This window comes from Carassius auratus, chromosome 8, assembly GCF_003368295.1.
Source record: "Carassius auratus strain Wakin chromosome 8, ASM336829v1, whole genome shotgun sequence".
NCBI lineage: Eukaryota > Metazoa > Chordata > Actinopteri > Cypriniformes > Cyprinidae > Carassius > Carassius auratus.
In genome coordinates, this window is record NC_039250.1 from 29,510,367 (window position 1) to 29,532,442 (window position 22,076).

General features: G+C 38.3%; 1 protein-coding gene across 2 annotated transcripts in view; it reads right to left on the reverse strand.

Annotated features, from left to right (window-relative positions):
• Window positions 1-2,259: 2,259 nt before the first annotated feature.
• Window positions 2,260-22,076, reverse strand: part of cfap74 (cilia and flagella associated protein 74) — a 76,532-nt gene continuing 56,715 nt past the window's right edge. For both annotated transcript variants that reach the window (XM_026270686.1, XM_026270685.1), the window contains 15 exons: window positions 15,974-16,107; window positions 15,029-15,257; window positions 13,732-13,860; window positions 13,519-13,625; window positions 13,294-13,425; window positions 12,217-12,326; window positions 12,081-12,136; window positions 11,033-11,152; window positions 9,348-9,500; window positions 8,342-8,438; window positions 7,728-7,882; window positions 5,106-5,244; window positions 4,898-5,013; window positions 4,665-4,799; window positions 2,260-2,587 (listed from right to left, as the gene is read on the reverse strand). In XM_026270686.1, coding sequence (XP_026126471.1) covers window positions 2,480-2,587; window positions 4,665-4,799; window positions 4,898-5,013; window positions 5,106-5,244; window positions 7,728-7,882; window positions 8,342-8,438; window positions 9,348-9,500; window positions 11,033-11,152; window positions 12,081-12,136; window positions 12,217-12,326; window positions 13,294-13,425; window positions 13,519-13,625; window positions 13,732-13,860; window positions 15,029-15,257; window positions 15,974-16,107 — 1,920 coding nt within the window. In that variant the 3' untranslated portion in view covers window positions 2,260-2,479. The remainder of the gene's footprint in view (window positions 2,588-4,664; window positions 4,800-4,897; window positions 5,014-5,105; window positions 5,245-7,727; window positions 7,883-8,341; window positions 8,439-9,347; window positions 9,501-11,032; window positions 11,153-12,080; window positions 12,137-12,216; window positions 12,327-13,293; window positions 13,426-13,518; window positions 13,626-13,731; window positions 13,861-15,028; window positions 15,258-15,973; window positions 16,108-22,076) is intronic.

Below are 22,076 nucleotides of genomic sequence, written 5' to 3' on the forward strand. Positions count from 1 at the left end.
TATCACACCTGATTCAACTCATCACTGGAGACTGCAAGACCTGAAGAGGGTTTGACAGATGGAGACATACAAAATGTGTTGTGCTGGGGGAACTTTATGGAGAGATTTGAGCACCACTAACCAACAATGGATGGCTGCTCTGTCAATTATTTGTCATTAGTTAGGGACCAAGGTGTGCTATTTGATAGCAAGCTTTCATTTGAAAGAAACATTTTTAGCATTTGTAAAAAATATTTTTTTCTGTCTCAAAAAATATTAAAATTATGACCTATGCTCTCAATGTCAGATGCAGAAACGTTAATTAATGTGTTCATGACCTCAAGGTTATATTACTGTAATCCTTTTTTGGATGGTTACTCTCCATGTTTAATAAACAATCTCCAGCTAGTCCAAAATGCAGCAGTAGTGTTCTTTCTAGAACAAGGAATTATGACCATATTAGCCCTGTTCTGTCAACACTGCACTGCCACCCTATTAAACATCAAATACATTTAAAAATATTGTTAATTACCTATGCCCTGAATGATTTAGCTCCTCAGTACTTGAATGAGCTCTGATCACATTATTGTCCTTCACATCTGCTGTGAGGCAGACACACTCTTGCAGTTTAAATCTAGATTAAAGATCCATCTCTTTAACTTGGCTTACACATATCACACTAATAAATTCCTGTTATTCAAATCCATCACTGCAGTCACCTGGATCAAGATGCTGGATCAGCAATTAGAGACAACCTCTATAGCCCTGAATGTCAGCAAAAACCATGTCAACTAGATGTGCCCCAGAGACAGATCTCCAGTGAAGACCTCGTTACCTAGATGTCCACCAGGACAAGACCACAGGAACCAGATGATTCTTCCGCACAATCTGACTTTGCTGCAGCATGGAATTAAACTGTTGGTTTCATCTGGCCAAAGGAGAACTGGCCCCTGATTGAGACTCATTTCTCCCCAGGTTCTTTCTTCTATTTCTGTCACCGATAAGAGTTTTGGCATGCATACTACATTATTTTGAGTTGGTTTCATGTGTACGCAGATATTTCTTGAGATAATATTGTGATTACGTAAGAACGAGGAAGAAAAAAAAATCGGATAGGGAAAGCTCTGGCTTTGTGTCGATGTGGCCTTAATTTCCAGTGATATCCAGGTGTCTTTTGCTATCCTGAGGTTCTGTATCCTGTCCTGTGTTTAATTGATGGCGATGCCCGCCCAGGAGAAGGAGATTGAAGGTTAATTTTCAGCCACAGGTGGTCCAGTTTCCTTGCTAGAATTGATTTCTTGCTGCAGTACAATTTGTATCCAATTTAGGCTTTTTAAAGTATATTCTAATTTGTATTTGCTTCAGCATTTTAAAATTAAAGTCAAATGTGCAGTTGTTACATCTGTATGTTGTAAAGCATTGTGGGCAGGAGTAACTGAAACTGACAAATCATATTTAACTTTTCTTTTTGACAAGTGTATTTGACAACCTGACAATGGAAACTTGCATTTAATCTTTTATATATATATATACAAAAAAAGATGGTTACTACTACTATTATTATTATTTTTTATTAATTTCAAATTAGATTCAAAGTCACAATTCAAAGTGGGTGGGCCATAACTTTATCACTGGTGCCCTTTATACAAATGGACTGGGGATTTATCATTAACACTAATTGCACTTAGTGTCTGCACATTTTTACATTGTACTAATATTTTAAACATATCTGCCTATTGTAACCTACACTTAACCTTACACCTTAACCTACCCTTAAAGGGGCCATGATGTGGATTTTATTATATGTTCCTTGAGGTTTATTTATAATATTAATACAGTTTTCTACACAAAAAAAAAAACAAATGTGGGAAAATAGTGTGTTAATAATGCAAAAAGGAAGTTCATCATTGAATTCAGTGATGTCATCATAAAGCTCAGCTCAGCTCAGTTCAGTTTAAATGGTATCTGTGTAATCAAGTCAACGAAATCGCTGGAAATTCAATGTCCCCAACCAAGCAAGCCAGAGACGACAGCGGCAAGGAACCAAAACAGTGTGAAGATAGCACTGCAAATAAAAATCACCAGATTATTACAATTAATGGCAAAATTAACGTTTGGAAATGTAAACTGATATTTCCTACTGACAAACAATGGCAAAAGATATAAATAACAGACTTAACACCAGTTTTAGCTGATGAAAATACCAGTGTTCTAATAATGTTGGCCACCACTGTAAATATACGTAAAAAGAAGTTGATCCTTGTCAATGTTTTGTACATCATTGTTATTTATTGTTGCACAGTGAATTGACGGCACATTACAGAGAAAGTAATTCAGAAATAACATATATCTCTTATACAGAGCACAAAAAGGCCACAAACTTATACAAAATCAATAATGATCAAAAGGATTTCTACTACAATTATATTTAAACAAATATCAGGATTCAGTGACGTTGAATTATATAATAATAATCCTGGCACAGATTTAGAATGGAGTTCTATGTAGTTGTATTTGTATCAGTGTGGGCCATCAGCGTGACTCGGTAAACCTCAGTCTCATCTCCTCTCACCGTCAGCAGAGCACACGCTTGCACCACAGAGCTTGGCTGGAAGACAAAACACACACACACACTTCTGACTGACACCGAGTGTGAATAAGGTGAGGCGGAACATGCAAACTACACCAGGATTATTGTAACACACAGGTTTGTGAATAAGACTAAATTTATTACCAGATTACTCTTGATTAATTAATCAATTCAAACAACATCCGTCTTGTTCACAGTAATAAAAACTGAACAGTTCTTCAGAAAGTTAAATTATGGCACAAGTAACAGAGAAAGAGAACAGGATAAGATTAAAACATGATTGTATAACTGCCCAGTAGGTGGTGCCCAGTAGCACTTTTACACTAAATATGATGTATTAATCCATCAGGTGACTGCTTGAGCCCATATCAGGTAAATCAGATACTACGAGATGTTGTGGGGAAAGAGCCTATACACAACCACAGCTTGCGTTAAGAGAGGTATAAAATTGTTTCTTGTCTCTGCATGCGAAGGGTACCCAGCATGAAACATGTTTTCTGCAGTTCAAAGCCCTTGCTGCTTGGAGTGAACCACTGTTGTATGAGCTGAACAAACAGTCAGGAACAACCAACCTGAGCCAAAGGCTAAGCAGCTTCGACTACAGGTCAATGTGCCTGTGATGATGCTGGCCCAGAATGCAACATGCAAGACTGCTGTTGACCTGCAGAACTTGTGTGCACTTGGATGGGTTAAATGCAGAGCACCAATTCTGAGTATGGGTAACCACGACTTTCACTTTCAAATATCCTGATCCAGATTCGTATAAAGGAGGTATTGGAAGAAAGTTTGCAATATTACAAGTCAAGAAATGCTTGTTTAACTTCGACTCTGTTTCTGTCTGGGCCAAATTAGGGCAGTCCAAGTTAAGACTTGCAGTAGCTCAGTATAACGCATCATCTCTTCCCAACTGAGGGGGAAGCATTAAATAAACTACCACCAATCTCATTCAGATCAATGGAGCCACACTGGGCTTGACGCAGCTCATCATAAGTGTATTTGACCAGCGAAACATGGTTAATAGAGATAGACAGAGAGGGAAAATACCTTCTCCTCAATCTCTCAAGCTTTAACTTGGTGTTGTTGGTTGGGCTACAGGAAATGACCACACCTGGGGGGAGTCCCCATAGTGTCAACTACTGATGCAGCATTGACTGAACCTATGAGAGGGACTGACACTGATGTGGTCTTTGACTATATAGGCCCAACAGAATCTGGAGACTTCTCTGGAGAGTAAAGGAGAGTAAATATGCTCAAATTTAAACATGGTAAAATAACAGGCAAGACTTTCCTTCTGTGTTCTGTGGTTGCAGATTCTGTGTGGGCCTGTTTCAGAAAGCTTTGTGATATTCTATGACCTAAACACTAAGTTAAAGGGTTAGTTCACCCCAAAATTTAAATTCTGTCATTAATTACTCACCTTTATGTCAATCCAAACCTGTAAGAGCTTTGTTCATCTTCAGAGCACAAATAAAGACATTTTTGATGGAATCCGAGAGCTCTCTGACCCTCACATAGACAGCGATGCAACTGTAATGTTCCCAGCACCAGAAACATAGGGAGGACATCTGTAAAATAGAGAGGAGTCATGGGACATCAGTGGCTCAACTACAGTTTTGGGAAGGTACGAGAATAATTTTTGTGTGCAAAGAAAACTAAAATAACTTAATTTATTTAACAATTCTTCTCCCCCGAGTTATGTCTTCTGCCATTTTAGAGAGTTCCCAAGAGCGTAATCGACGTAATCAGAGTTGTTCACGCTTAGGGTAAAGCATACATATGCGTTGTGTTACTTTCCAACATGGTGGAAGACCGTAACTCTGGGGAGAACAATTGTTGAATAAAGTTGTTAGTTTTGTTTTCTTTGCACACAAAAAGTATTCTCGTAGCTTCCCAAAACTGACGTTGAACCACTGATGTCACATGGACTATTTTACCTATGTCCTTACTGCTACGTTTCTGGAGTTCAATATGTCTTCATTTGTATGCTGAAGATAAATGAAGGTTTTATAGGTTTGGATCGACATGAGGAGTGATTAATGACAGAATTTAGATTTTGGGGTGAACTAACCCTTGAAACTAAGATTTCAATACTCACGGCGAGACCACTAGGTGGCATCCAGGAGATGGTGATGGGACATCTATGTCCTGCGTCCACACTTCCTTGCATCGGTGCCACTTTGAAGCCCAGCTGCTCAACAGGTGAGATATTCTCCCAGGTAAACTCAACCGTCTGATAACAGAGAGCGGAAGAGAGGATAAAACAATTAAACAAGTTAAATTAAACTGAAACATGGCTTCAGATGACACTGTGTTGAACTGTTTGCTTACTTTTTTTGTGGTTGGTTTTGTGTTGTAGATACATCCAACATGAAGTCTGCGTGTGGCTAAGATTGCTCTCCCTTCTTGATATTCACTCCTGAGTGTCAGTAGCAAACGCTTGCTGTCTACATATGTGCAAGTTTGTGACAGAACGACAAAGACAATGAAATCAAGGATAACAATCAGTTAAAAAAATAAAATAAAGACGTAGGCGTACCTTCATGTTTCATGGTTCCTGATGTGTATATATGAGATGGGATGAGTGATTCAGAACAAACATCTACTGGATCCCCACCACAGACAAACATATTGTGTCGACATGAAGAACCCCGGAGCTCCAGCGCACACACCGTTTGCTATCAGTACATTCACAAACAAACTCATTTATGCTGTGAAAACACTGTCAAAACATCAGAACTGCTGTGCATGAAGCACACTGTGTATCTGAACAGACTTTACAGCGATGTGTACACTAATCTAAGATACTAGAGATACTGTATGTTACTTTGTATAAACGTCATATCACATTCCTGCAAAGATGACAGAAAAATTACTTGGAACTGCCATCCTGGGGCAAAACGTGTTTTATATCAAACATGAAGAGGACGCACCACCCTAGTGAAAAATACAATTTGAAATACATTTATTTCATGCTAAGTGTACCCTGTAAATGTACCTTTATTATATTAAACTGGTGCTTAAAGGGGGGGTGAAATGCTATTTCATGCATACTGAGTTTTTTACACTGTTAAAGAGTTGGATTCCCATGCTAAACATGGACAAAGTTTAAAAAATTAAGTTGTACGTTTAAATGAGTAAAAATACTCCAAACGTACAACTTAATTTTTGAAACTTTGTCCATGTTTAGCATGGGAATCCAACTCTTGTATAAACGTCATATCACATTCCTGCAAAGATGACAGAAAATTTACCGGTTTGTCACAAGTTTCGGAAAGTTTTTTTCGAGGATGGCTCTGTGTGACGTTAGATGGAGCGGAATTTCCTTATATGGATCCTGAGGCACTTCTGCCGGAAGAGCGCGCTCCCGTATAGCAGAGCACTGAGAGCACAACAGACTTCACTGATCAGAGCGAGAGCGTCGAGAAATGTCACAAAAGGAGTGTGTTTTTGGTTGCCAGGGCAAGACAACCCTGCACAGATTACCAAAAAAAAAAAAACAGCATTAAGGGACCAGTGGATGGAGTTTATTTTTACAGAGCATCAACGGAGTTGTGCAAGTGTTTGTGTTTGTTCCCTGCATTTCGAAGATGCTTGTTTTACAAACAAGGCCCAGTTTGACGCCGGATTTGCGTATCGTTTATTTCTTAAGGATAATGCAGTCCCAACGAAAAAGGGTCACGATCGTGTGTTGGAACCGCATGCGGTGAGTAAAACTGCTTCAAATATCTCTGTGTTGTTAACTTAGCTATCGGCGCGTAAGCACATCAAGTAAACAACATGCGATGTTGTCATCAAACTGCACTTTCCACATGTACAGCTTAAAAAAAAAAAAAAGAAAGACAACATAAAGTGGAACTTAGTCATTTTCCAAAACCGCTAAGCAAATATATACAGTTTCAGTACATACCACATAGAGACATTGTTGCTGATGCTGCTCTTGTTAAATTTCAGCCTCTGGATCTGATTCTGGATCAGAAATATACGCTGAATCTGAGTGTTAGCCATGGTTTGTTTTGGATGATGTTTTTTTTTCCTAACGGTAATGTCACAGCTTCCAAACGCTCTCAACGCAAAAGCTTACTCGCGCTCGTGATTCTTTAGCTCCGCCCACACGTCACGCCTCCAGCAGCTCGTGTTTTTTCAGGAAAAATCGGTACAGACTATCTTTCTCTTATGAATATATTAAAACTAAAGACTTTTTGGAGTTGTGAAGAATGCAGTACTACTCTATAGGTACTCAAGATTAACAGGATATTGAGTAAAAACGAGCATTTCACCCCCCCCCCCCTTTCATGGGAACAACTCCTTTTGTACCTAATAGTAGTGGTAGTGCTAAAGTCCAACTAAAGGTATATTGAAGTAAATCTGATTGTGCTAAAGTGGAGCTATTGCAAGTATACTTCAGGTAAACTTTAAATATCTTGCATGTAAAGACCTTTATTATGCAAAGATCATACAATCCTCATCGATAGTGACATTAAAACACATTTTAGGCTTAACATTAAGAAATGTACATTGTGCACAAGTAGTTATCCAAATAAAGTTTAATTATAATTTTTATATGAGTAAGTCTCTGGCAATATGTCAGTAAATGTGTTAATAGATTTTAACTATACTTAATATTATAATATATTAATGTTTTTTTCATATATTACTTTATAGCAGTAAGTGTTGAGATAATTTGCTCATAAAATGACTGTGACAGAAGAGTAGCTTGAGAATTGTATTACGTCTCGTCTCGCTGTATCATCTCAGTGAGCTTTTATTATGTTTTACACATAAGCAGTAAGAGAGAGCCTTTTGAAATAAAAAACCTGTTTTCAAATGTATCCAGATTAATGTACACATAGCCTTAGAATCATATTTCATAATTATATTGTTAACAGGTGGGGAAATTAATCACCACACTAGCCAAATGTGCATCTAATTTTGCCCAATGAGACATGTTGTTATTTAGTAACAGTAAAATATGTTGCTGTTTATTTTTATCTATATATTTATACACACACACACACACACACACACACACACACACACACACATACACACACACACACACACACAGTGCACTCTGAATAAAAATGTATAATAAATTAGAATATAACACTGAATAAAACTGAATGTGAGCTGTATTGGTGTGTAGATGAACGTGTCTAACTTTGTTCATGAGCTGCACTGTGAGAACATCTCTGTAATGCAGACTCTCATGATCGGGGTGAAAGGTCACGGTGATGTCAAGCGCTCCTGCAGAAGTAATCGCTCCCCCTGACGGTGACACACGGAAGACGCTCATCCCACTGTAGTTCTGAGTACCTGAGAGGATGGATGGATGATGATGATATTAATCAATGATTTCATACATTTAGGCAGAATGGTCATGTTTATGCCAGTAAATGAGCCTGTTCTGTTCAGGTTAAGGTTGTGAGGCGTTCATCATTTACACATGAGCCTCATGTTGATCCAGTCTGAATAAGCCCCATATGAATGATACTCTGCTATGGCTGAGGGAAAGGATTGTTAGCAAAGAAAATCTTAGGTTAGTTGCTCACACAAAGGTATTATATGACTTGAGAAGACGTGTAATAAAGCAGTGGTTCCCAACCACACAAGAAACAGGAACATGGTTGGGAAGATCTGTAAAATAGGGCTTAAGAAAGGGCTGATTAAAAGATTGCAGAACTGTTGGGTGACGTTTTCTCAGGTTGAAAATCTGCAGTCACATGCGTGTACTCCACAGGAGAGAAGACCTCAGTGTGTGTGTCTGTAACTTACCCAGGTGTACGGTGGAGTCCATGAGAGCCAGCATCCGCTCGGTCTGTCCTTCTAACAGCACACTGAACTGCACATCCAGCGAGGACATGTTCTGCAGCTAAACACACACAGAATCAGTTCGTTACCAAATTCATGTTTAGATCTTGCAAATCTATACACTATTGCTCTAAAGTTCAGTACATTTTTTGTGTTTTTGAAAGAACATTATGTTCACCACGGCTTCATTAAAATAAAATGCAGTGGCTGTCACTCCATTCTTCAGGTGTGACGTGGATCGTAAGAAAACATTTCAATACACTGATTTGATGCTCCAGTAATATTTTATGTTATAATTACACCATTTCGGCAATGCTTTATGAATCAAGTCTTGTTTGAAGAACAGCATTTATTTGATATAAAAACTTGTATATTATAAAGATTATAAATATATCTTCACTGTCATTTTTGATCACTTTAACGCACTCATTTAGCAGATGCTTGTGTTTAGAGTGACTTACAGTACGTACAGTGCTATGGTCTGTTCAAGACCACAATAATGACCTGATATTTGACAGAAGCAGTCAACAGAATTATACTGTGGTGACAGTGACCTCTAGTGTTGAACTGCAGCATCAATTTGACACCATCATGGCCCTATTAATGGCTCATTTTATGCTGTCAGAAAAAAATGTGAAAACTTGTACCTTAACAGCAGTACAACAGTGGGCAGTTTATATTGAACTTAACACTTTATCTACCCCTAAAAATGCATATTTATACCTTAGAGATATTGGGTACTACTATGAACCTTTCAGGGGTAAGGTGCAAACATGTTCTTTTGATAGTACAATAACAAGCTGTTGTAACCTTGAAGGTACCATTTTTGCAAATATTTTCTGAGAATGTATGATTTGATAACTGTTTTTTTACACAATGCATTGTTTGTCAAAAGGCGTCGGCTAATTCCTCAGTCAATGTGTTGAATGTGATGTTAGTGCACTAAGACATGGCAATGTAGAGTCATTACCCTGAACACTTGTGAGGCGCTCTCATTCACAGGAACATAGTCAAAGTGAATGTGTCCTTCATTTGAGCAGGTGATGATGGGATTTACAGCTTCACCACACAATGTGAGCTCCAGCGACATCTGACTGCAGCTCACCTCCAGTGTTTCACAGTACTGACAAAACAAAAATAATTGCATAATATGAATACTAGCATCAGCTCGGTGACAGTTTTGGGGTGTTCAAATGAATCTCACGAAAACTGTTCAGAAAATGGCTGGATCATATTTCAGCCCAAATAAACACAGTTTGTATTACAATCATAAGAATAATGGGTAAAGAGAGATGTTTTTGTTAAATGATGGGGCATCACTGGTTTCACATTTTCTGGGGCCTGAAAATGGAAGTTTGTGGAAACGGTGATATCCTGTAGTTGTGTATTCAGTCTATAGGTATGTGTGCATAAGTGTAGCATTCCGTTAGAGGGTGACATTGTGAACTGCTTGCCTATTGCAGCATTTTTTTGTAATTTTCACGGATCCATGTGAATGTTTTTTTTCCATTTTTTTTTACAACATTTTAATCAAGGCATTTAATATTGTAGATCACATATTTAAAGGAATAGTTCGTTTAAAATGTAATCACTCTCAGGCTACAGTATATCAGGCCAATATGTAGATGAGTTTGTTTCTTCATTAAAACAAATTTGCTGAAATTTTTCATTAAATCTCTTGCTCACTATGGATCCTCTGCAGTGAATGGGTGCCGTCAGAATGAGAATCCAAACAGCCCAACATCAAAACAACACAGTAATTGGTCACCCCTAGGCTGGGTCACCTATCTTTCATCTAAACGTGCAGCTTTTGGCATCACAAAACATTAACTGATGGAGTCATGTGAATTAATGTGATGTTTTTATTATTTGTTTGTACTCTCATTCTGATGGCACCCATTCACTGCAGAGGATCCATTGTTGAGCAAGTGATATAATGCTAAATTTCTCCAAATCTGCTCTGATGAAGATATAACTCATCTACCATAATTCCTCAAATAAAAACGGGTAGTCAAATAAACGCCGGGTCTCTGATAGTGGACAGGGGCATGGTCAACTGGGACAAATAAAGGCCAGTCTTAAATAAAGGCGGGGGGGGGAATTTGTGTGAATAATCAGCAGAGCCAGATAACGAACGTACACGCCCACTGCCGGTTTTCGGATCACCAGTACACTGAACCAAGAAGCGTTTCTGTCTGACGCGTCCGATTCGAGAACCGAGGAGCTGATGATACTGCGCATGCGTTATTCAGCATGAAGCAGACCGACACACAGAGCACATCTGAACTAAACTGATTCGTTTGGTGATTGATTCTGAACTGATTCTGTGCTAATGTTATGATCTCTGTCCACTGGAACGCTACGCTTTTAATTTAAAATGAGGAATTACAGTATTCAGCAAATGTAAATTAGGGTGCACTATTCCTTTAAATACAGCATGTTTAATCAACATATTTACACATATTTCTCTGTAGCTATTACCAAATTGTCTAAAATTAAAGACTTCATCCAGCATCTGCATTTTATTATATCTACTTTATAATCAGCTGGTGTAGCAGAGCCTTAAATTTAGATGCAGAAAATTTTTTTTTTTATAATATAATTATAATCTGTGTAAGGGGGGCAATAACTGTCTAACAGTGAAGCAATGCTTACCTTCTTGGCCAGAGAGGGTGTAAATGCGATCAGGATCATGTGTGTGTCTTCAGGAGCGATGGGACGCATGGCATTCAGGACAGAAAACGGCCCAGTCACATCCAGCAGTGATGATGTCAGCTACAAGTCAGGTTAAGAGTGATATTCATCAAACACAGGGTTTTATTCGCAGTGAATACACTGAAAATGACATTGTACAGGTTAACAGCAGAAATGTGATGCTCGTAGTTATTGTATTTTAACAGCACATTTGTTTGAATGATTATTTTTGAAATGGGAATGTTTTTGTAGCTCAATATATTACTGATGTAATTCCTGTGGGTAGGGTTTAAAGTTTATTTCCTAGAGCATGTATTGATTTTGTTTTTAAAACTAAAGATTAGTTGAAACTATTTTCTTTCATAATCAATGACTTTAACTTTGAACCTAGAACATACCATGTAGTTTTTTTCCATATAATTACATAACACCTAACAGAAAATTACTTACATTTAACATGAAATGGAAACTGTGACCATCTTTTCTGCCCTATTTTGACATGCAGTATATGAGAGTGAAATATATTTTTTTTTTATAAGAAAAAAACATGGGGCACATTCATGTTTTCAATTAATTACTATGAAGGCATAAATATATAATGATGTGCATGGATAATTTATAATAAACACAGCAAAATGTCCATAAAGCAATGGTCATATCACTCTGATATGTTTTCATATTTTAAAGTCTTGCTATTGCCAGTTATATAAATTAAATTGCCCGCTGCAGATCAAGACAGGTGGAGCTAGGGGAGGTAGAGGGTTTCTGCAAGACTCGCTTACAGCAAACATTGACCCAAATTATTGAAATGTAAAGCAGCAAACTCAGTGACTGCTGATGGCTGCCACAAGCTGAAGAGAAAGAAGATGAACAGTACAAGCCACTATATGTGCACGCTGCTGTCAGAAGTATATAAAGATGCTGCTGCATCAATGGACATGATAATATGGTGATAAGGTTATGCAGAGTATGACAATGCTATACTTGGTAAAAGGATTGAGAAAGATACCTTTACAGTCTCTGAAGAAATGTTCTGGATTACACATTTTTTCAACACTTTCTGACCTACAAGGATAACACAATCGCAAGTGAACTGGAAGATAAAAGCAGAAACAGCAACAGCAGTTCAGCAGAATGTTTATTACCTACTGACACCTGATTAAAGTGGACGGTGTTGTGTCCACTGTCAGTGATGAGCAGTAATGCTGGTCTGATGGCTGGGCAGTGCAGCTCCAGATAGAGGGTCTGATGTGGGCTGCACAACACGTTTGAGTTCAGTGAGCTCTGAGATGTGACATTACTGCAACATACTACAACAAGAAAGTTTGCTTTTCCCATTCATCTTAAATTCTGTAGCTCCGTAGGATGTACATTGTTCATTGGTTTCGGGAGACAACATTTTTGTTTTAATCCAATCATCTGAGCCGAAAGTGTCATGTAACTGACTCTACAGTCACAAGAACATTATGACACGATCACAAACCTTCAACCTGGCACCGTGAGTGACTGCTGTGGTGTAGTGACTCAAAGGCCTGCTTCATGACACAACACTTTTTCTTGATTATTGTTGTTAAACGATAAGATAACATGGTAATAGTTGCAATCCAGTGAGTTGAGAGTTGTTGAGTGTATGAGCTTTACACAGCGGCAAAGGATGCTATTTAACCTTCTTTAACTGATGCATTGAAGATGTATCTCACTGAGTTTTGGTTTATGAAAGGTCTCTCTTATGCATTCATAGGTTTCGTTAAAAACCTAATGATACACTTTTTACAGCACTACAGCATAAAAAATACTTTGTGAACCTTCTTTTTGAACATCTGAAGAGGTAGGGGTGCTCCGATCACCATCGGCCGATCGTTAATGCGTATCTCGTCAGTAAAGCCGGTTTTCTAATCAGCGGTTAATTCCATCAGGTGCGTGATTTCACATAGAGCAGCTGTTACTACACAGAGCCATTGTTAACTGAGAAGATGCGCAAATCCACTTCATTTTAAGCGTTTATTGGCGCATCGTCTCAGTTAACAATGGCTCTGTGTGGTAACAGCTGCTCTATGTGAAATCATGCACCTGATGGAATTAACCGCTGATTAGAAAACCGGCTTTACTGACGAGATGCGCATTAATGATCGGCCGATCGTGATCGGAGCACCCCTAAGAAGAGGTTTTGTTAAAACTTGTTTTATGTATCAGTCCCTCTCAAAACCATACTCTCACATCACCTGTATCTGGGCTCCTCCGATGTTTCCCGAATTATGTCTGAAGAAGAGATGAAGCAGGATATGATGTAACGAACGTGACGCTCAGTGAAAGAGCGCAATAGTGAAGCCTTTACAGCCAAATATTCAGTAGAGCTGTAAAGAAACATTATAAATAAAATCATATTTTCAACTGTCCCCTGACCCTTATGTCAGTGTCATCAAACACAGACTGCTTGGCCTTCGTACCTTGCCTGAATATCTGCTGGGCTTGGGGAATGGAAGGGGCTGCCATTTGCAGGCATCACTTTGTTGCCATGATCTTTTAACGAAAGCAAGTGGGTCTCCAGTTTGCTCTGTAAAAGAATCAAGATATTAGGGAAGTTACTGTTCAACACTTGTTAATGCTGAATGTTGTGTAAGAAGTGGCATGGTTGTCCTGGACATTGTTCTGCCCCTCACTTTGGCATCAGGTTCTGTATGTTGGCAGTTGCTGGTGTCAGTATGAAACTCCTCTTTCCAGCGGAGAGCTTCTGCGTTGATTACGTCATCAGACAGTGTTGGGCTGAATGTAACCTGCACCAGACTCTTCTGTGAAGGCACACAAATGGATGCTGAGTATATTTTCGTACAACATTTCAGGGCAAACATATAATAGAGATCCATTCCATTCATGCTGCCAAAAATCCATAAGCATCTATGCATTTGTTTATTTTCTGTATGTTGGTTTCAAACATCTAGATCATAAATTATTTTTGTAAATAAAAAAAAATAAAATAAAAATTAAATTAAATTTTTAAAACAAGTAAATAAAATTAAATACAATTAATGCTAAAATCATTAAAACTGCACCGACAAAAAGTTAATAAAAGAAAAAAAACATTCACTATATGATGTAGGATTTGAAAGGTTTCTTTGTGCTTGTTTTTGTGTCATATCAGGACACAACTCTGTATAATGACATGGGTATGACACAGGTATTACAAAAAGAGGGTTCTTATGAGGACATAACCCATGTCACCATTTTTCAAAACGCTTATAAATCATACAGAATGAGTTTTTTTGAGAAAGTAAAAATGCACAAAGTTTCCTGTGAGGGTTAGGGTTAGGGGTAGGGTTGGTGAAGGGACATAGAATATACAGTTTCTACAGTATAAAAACCATTACACCTATGGGATGAGCACACTTTACACAAAAACAAACGTGTGTGTGAGAGTGTGTGTGTGTGTGTCATGCTTAAAGAAACTGAAACATTAAGATTTTATTCACTTCCCTAATTGCGGTAATTTTTATATTGCAGTAATAATTTATTTAAATGATCTGTTCTATTTGAATATAGTTTAAATGTAATTTATGTGATGTCAAAGCTGGATTTTCAACAGCCTTTACTAAACAAGATTCTTCAGAAATCATGTCAGTTTACATTATGTAATCTAAGAGGGCACAATTAGACATTGTGTTATTATGCTGATTCTATGGGAATGCAGAAATTTTAAATCTTAATAATATTACAATATCATTTTTTATTGTATTTTGTGTACTTACCAAATGTATTGTTCAGTGAACTATTTTTTCCAAGGAAAATAATATTTAAGTCTTGTTGTGTCCCAATATTAAGGTATATGACTATATTAATATGACTATTAAAAATAAACTTTCTATGAGTAATATTCACTGTAGCAAAATGTGACAGCAAGCTCTGATTTCGCCTAACAGGATAATAAAGCAGACTGTAAGCTGCAGCAGTCATTAGCGATACCTGTCCAGGCAGAACTCTTCCTGAAGCAGGTGTGATGGTGATGTCAGAGTTTTCTGGAACAGAGAAGGTGAAGAGCCGAGCTGCAGCCTCAGGCCCGGCGCTGATATTCTCCACATACAATACTGCTGTGGCCCGGTCTCCCACCGCTGTCCCTCCAAACTCAACCAAACTATCAGAGAGTTTCAAGGAAGGCTGGACGGCAGTCGCATGACAAGAAATCAGGAAGTCTCTGAGTCAAGAATAGAAAGCATAAGTTAGAAGACCGAAAAATAACATCAATAAATTAAAGCAAAATCAAATAATCAGATATAATCATGCAGAACATGGTCATAAACATAACCACTGAGAATAAAAGAGACATTCTGCTGAATGCTATAATCAATCTCTACAGGAACAGGCCAAGAAAAAACAGATGTGACCAGGCAGATCAAACACCTTCTGACGAAATAAATAAAACATCTTAGAGATACAGCCCCCGGTTCCTTGAGCAGGAAACAAGACACTGTGTCATGTGTGTACACTACGATAAGGCATGCAGGTGTGACCATCATCCGAAGTGTGTAGAAACACACCAATGATGATTGGCAGACGTAGTCCTACAGTATGACGTCACAGGGAGCGCATGTGCTTAAAAAGGGGCGCCTTACACCACACATAATAAACTTTATTGACTAAAGGAGATGTGGCTAAAGATGGTTGCACACAGGACAAGAAGTGCAGTGCTCTGTCACGTCATGGCTAGGACAACTCACAGGTATCAGTACAAGACATCAGTCCAAAACAGTTAATCTAATCAACAAATAACAAACAAACAAAAAAAATTAAGTAGGGGTGAAAATATTCCCCTAAGAATTTGGACACCACTTCTTCAGTGCAAAATAATTCAGCAGAATGCTGTCTTTCAATATGTCGCTTAGGTAGACCTTCATGCAACTGCTTTCTTACCTGTTAATGCTTGTTTTACATGTGAGTGTGAAGTTGTATTCCCCTGCCTTTGATGGACTGAAGATCAAGTAAATGTCCATGCATTGTGAAGGCAGCAAAGTGCCAAAACCATCATTAGGCTGGATGTCAATAAACTGAAGAGAAAGAAATATATATATATTTGTACATGTATTTATATATCTTCAAGGCCCCTGAATCTCATAGTCACATTTAAATTTTCATTTTCTTTTTTCTTTTGATTGAGATCTGATCTTTATAAATTCTTCAGATGCTCTCTAAATCTGAGCACATTTGAGCCAAACCCTCCTGTCACAGGACAGATTACAGACAAATTGCCCCCCCTTCAAAACTCTGTTTTCGTCTGATTTGTTTTTACTGTGCTATGCCTTACTGTGTGTGACCATGGAGTGATTTGGAAATGAGCGACACCTGTGCCACTCACCGGTCTCGAGTCCCACGGAGGAGATCGGAAGGATACAAAAGAGGAGCTATGACAGTGAAGGACGAGAGAGGACCAGGCCTGGACTTTATTTTACACTGTGCTTTGTCATTACTTTGATTCATTTAAGCAAAATACTTAAATATACATGCATTCAGTACACACCCACACACACACACACATCTGTAAATATATTAGGGCTAGTAATTCAATGCGTTAATTAGATTAATTATGGAGAAAAATAACGCGTTAAAATTAACACATTTCAATTCAAGATATGGGGCAAATGCCAGTTTGAGATTGTGTCTCATATTTACATCACATAATTAAGAAATATCAAATGAGAAGTAGGCTAAGTGCAATATCCCATTAGAGCAAATGTGATACTCATCTTATACAACAGTTCATTAAGAAGTTAATATTGTATTATTTTAGATAAAATGGTCTGTTTTGCTCAATTTTGCCAACCAGAAGATAAAGACAAAGCAGAATAGTTTATCTACGAGCAACCCACAGCGGCATTTAATTTCTTAATCCACATTTTGAATGAATTTAGTGAACCATTTGGCACGTTGAACCATTGGCATATGCATTGGCTTTGAAGTGGCGCTGCACAGATCAATCGGTTTATGCCAAAGTATCATAAACGTTATGACAAGTAATCGCCTGCTCTCTAAGCTCTAGCGGTTCTTTGATGTCACACACAGGTCGGTCTGATGGTTATGACCCGCTTCAAGTCGAACAAGCCTAATGATTCAATAAACTATTCACAAAGAACCATTTACTTCACTCCTGAATGAATCAGCAATTTTAATGAATCAAATGAATGAATAGAGGACTCGATGACTTAGTCATTTAGACATTAAAAAAATTCTTATTTTCATATTAATAACATACACACACATATATATATATATATATATATATATATATATATATATATATATATATATATATATATATATATATATATATATATATATATATATATATATATACTACCAGTTTGTAACAGTAAGATTTTTTTTATTTTTTAAGGCTCACCAAGCCTGTATTTATTTGATCCAAAGTACAGCAAAAACAGTAAAAAAAAATAAATAATAAATCCGTACTATTTAAACTAACAGTTTTCTATTTGAACATATTAAAATGTAATTTATTTCTGTGATTTCAAAGCTTAAAATTTAGCATCATTACTTCATTCACATGATCCTTATTTTCCTTATTGTAATACTCTGATTCACTGCTCAAAATTTTTTATTATTATTATTGTTAGAATATATTTTCTTCAGGTTTATTTGATAAATAGAACGTTCAAAATTCAGACATTTTAAAATTCTGTTTTCACTTTGTCTTCACGGGGTACGGAGTGCACCTCAATGAATGTGTAATATATATATTGCTAAATCAGCCAATCACATGGCAGCTACTCAATGCATTTAGGCATCTAGATGTGGTGAAGACGACAGAGTACAAACCGAACATCAGAATGTGGAAGAAAGTGGACTTAAGTGATTCTGAGTATTTTACAAACTGCTGATGTACTGGGATTTTCATGCACAACCATCTCTAGAGTTTAGAGACAATGGTCCAAAAAAGAGAAAATATCCAGTGCGCAGCAATTGTTCGTTGAAAATGCCTTGTTGATGTCAGAAGTCAGAGGAGAATGGCAGACTGGTTAGAGATGATAGAAAGGCAACAGTAACTCAAATAACCACTCGTTACAACCAAGGTATGCAGAATATCATCTCAGAATGCACAAGACGTAGAAGTCAAGTCACCTTTATTTATAAAGCTAAACAGACTGTGTCAAAGCATCTGAACAACATTAATTAGGAAAACATTGTCAATAATGCAAAATGAAAGTTAAAGGCAGTTTATCATTGAATTCAGTGTGTCATCATTCAGCTCAGTTCAGTTTGAATAGTATCTATCCTGTGGAACCATTTGCAATAAAGTCAGCAGTATCGCTGTAAATAAAGTGACCCCAACGAAGCAAGCCAAAGGCGACACCGGCAAAGAACCAAAATTCCATCGGTGACCGAATGGAGAAAAAACCTTGGGAGAAACTAGGCTTAGTTGGGGGACCAGTTCTCCTCTGACCAGACGAAACCAGTAGTTCAATTCCAGGCTGCAGCAAAGTCAGATTGTGCAGAAGAATCATCTGTTTCCTGTGGTCTTGTCCTGGTGATCCTCTGAGACAAGGTATTTACAGGGGATCTGTATCTGGGGCTCTAGTTGTCGCTGTCTTTCATGGCTGTAAAGGTCCTTTCTAGAAGCTGATCCACCATCTGGGCTGGATACAGACTGGATCCAGGTGACTGCAGGGACCATCTGTAATGCCACGTCAGCAGAGGGAGCCTTCACCTGAGTACTGACTGTTCACAGCTCCCTCTGCTTCTACAATAATTTCCTGTTTGGGACTATTTAACACAAGTCAGCATGTTTTTACTTTGTGAAGTATTGCCAGTTTACCTGCCTTACCAAGCGTTTCCCCATTGATTATTCTGACTGCCTGTTTGTGCATGACTTTGCCTGTTTTCACATTATTGCCTCTTGGATTGCCCCATTGGATTTATTGCCTAATTTGGACTGATGTTTGTGTTTGACATACTCGCCTGCCTACTAGTCTCTGCCTTTTGGATTCCCCTTGTGCATTTTGAAAGATCGGACTGCCATTATCGATTTATTTATATAATCAAGAAGACAAATTTAATTCTGATGATAAGAAATGTGCCGTTATGATGTCACTGTTGTCTGGAAAGGCTATCGACTGGGCTGCAGCCATTTGGGACACTGACTTGATTTAGACGATCATTTGACTACTTTATTCATTCAAAAACTACGAGAAGTGTTTGAATATCCCACAGGGGGAAATGATATATCAACCCAGCTTCTGCAAATGTCCCAAGGTAACAGAAAAGCTGCTGACTACACCATCTTGTTTCGTACACTTGCTGAGAGTGGATGGAATTATGTTTCTCTCAACACTGTGTTCCAGAAAAGCCTCAACCTCAACGTTGACCTACAGCCAGAATTGATATGTAAAGGAGAAAGTTTATCATTTTCTGACTTGGTCACTCACAATCAAGATTGATAATCTCATGAGACAAATCCCCACGAAGAAGGCATGTGAGATAGATCCAGCCTGTTACATCATGTGTTACTAAAGCCATACCAACATCTACCGCCAAGTTCAATGAGGAACCAATGTAAGTGGGTTTTGCCACACTCTCAGAAGGTGAAAGAGCAAGGCGACGCCAACTTCGTCTCTGTTTCTACTGGGGAGAACCATGCCATCGCTATCAAGGATACCCACACAAGGCTCAAATCCCCATTATGGTAAATAAGGAACAATTCTCTCTCCCCAGTGATCAGTCCTTCAAACTTCCCCTTACCTTAAAGGTGCCATCTGTAATGTTTGGCAAAAAAAATCAAGTCATACTCCACATTCCATACCAGATGTGGGCAGTATGCCTCAATAAAGTGAACTGGTCTACTCTAGAGTAACAAATGAGAAACGGCATAGTCTCTATGCTCCGCCCATACTTTCACAACAACACTACAGCCATAGCCGAAGACTAACTGTGCGTTCACACCGCCGGCGTCTAGAACGTCAAAAATCGCTCTTGCCGCTCTGCTCACGACGCTGCAGAAAGATTTGTGAGCGCTCAGACGCTCTAACGTAGATCGAATGCTTATTTTGTATTTAAAGCGGCCGCAAAGCAAACAAGCTTGTTGATCTCGTGCAGACTAACCACAAGGAGTTATAAGTTAACCTCATTAAATATTGTTGTGGACGAAATATTAGGATCCTTTACTTAAAATGAACGATCTCAGACACCTTGGTCCACGTATCACTTTTCATTTATTTTTTATGTCCCTGTACGCAAACAGGGACACATCATAGATTAATACAAACGCTAAACAGCAATAATCAACCTGTCCTTTATTCTGCTTGGGAACTAATGTGCCAACTCTCAAGCATTCACCGTGAGACACACGCAATTGACTCTTTTCACACGCTTTCACACCACATCAATTTTTCACGCACAGAAAAACCACGAAGCAAAGAGGACACGGAGACCAACAGACTAGACAGAGCAGGTTAGTTATGATATAATAAAATGGGTAACGTTAAGTTATAGCTAGCTAATTATCAAACGCAGCTACGGTTAGCCATCGCTAACATTAGCATGTTTATCGAACAGCCTTCGATACATTTCTATGTTATAACTTCCAGAAAAGAAATACACAAACATATAAAACAAACTTCTAGCGAAATACTAACAGCATCTAACTTAGCAATCCAAAAGAAATGTTGCAAGTTTGGAGTCTAACCTCATTTCTTTCAGGTCCATCAGCTGTCTCCAGCAATTAAAAGAAGTGCCGATGTTTACTCTGGTTCGGCTCCTTTTCTTATCGGATTTGATTTGTGATTCCGAGCGCGGTTGTTTCCCTGTAGCGGGTGGTGGTCTCTTTCCAAGGGCTTGAGCCATCCTTTCTCTCTCTTCCCTGAACTGAAATGAAGTACTGGGCTGTACTTTCCACATGATTGACATCAGCTTCAAGTACACGCCCACAAGCCGTGTGAGTTATTCATGTATTGCAGGTTGGCTGGTGGTTATGTTGCCCGCATACAGCCTCCCATGGCCAAAACTGGTATTACGACACCTGTCGGGCCAGAGCTAGTAATGCTAATGCTAATTAAGGTTGATATCTCTGCAGCACTATAACTTGACATTTTTTTAATGACATCGTCGCCCTTATTTCTTCTCATTCTTTTGATGCGTGTAGGTCATGTTATGGATATTTTTACCTCAATTTTTGCATATGGCACCTTTAAAAACATAATAACTGTCCATCTCGCTAACAGCAATGATTGACTCTGGAGCCGCATTAAATCTCATTCATGAGGATATCGTCAGGAAATACAATATACCCATTCAACCATGTTACCCACCCATCAAGATTAAAGCCATCAACGACTGCAATTGGAACTGGTATAATTCATCAAACCAAGACACTAACCCTACAAGTTGGTTTATTACTTCAAGAATACATATCCATCTATGTTTCCATCTATCACTGACTCCCCTAAGCATGAAATCATCCTAGGATTTCCATGGCTGTCTGTTCAGGACCCAGTCATTTTCTGGCATTAGGGTGAGTTGACCAGGTGGTCTGCCTTCTGTAAAAGTCACTGTTTCTTCTCAGTTTCCCAACCATGTTATACCACTAGTGTTGAAAGTCCCATAGGTACCTAGGCAGTTTATATTCCCCCATGTTATGATGACCTGGCAGAGGTCTTTAGTATATCAATCTTTTGTATGGCAACCCAACTAATTATTGATTTACTCCCCAATGCCATGCTTCCCAAAAGTCGTGTTTACCATTGTAGCAGATCTGATTCGAATCAGACAAATTAAAGAGAACTGGATCTTATAGCCTAGAATTTTCTCGTCCTGTTTGATCGCTCACAGAAAACAATATATTGATCTACATTTTCTTAGGCACTTTTTGTTTGTAAAAGGCTTCAACTATCATGAATATTGTGATTTACACCTGAGAAGACAAAGGCCCGCATAATGAGCTGCATAATGTCTTTAAGTCAGCTGTGTCACTGAGAGGGAAAAGTTACAAGAAAGAATGCGAGGACAAAAT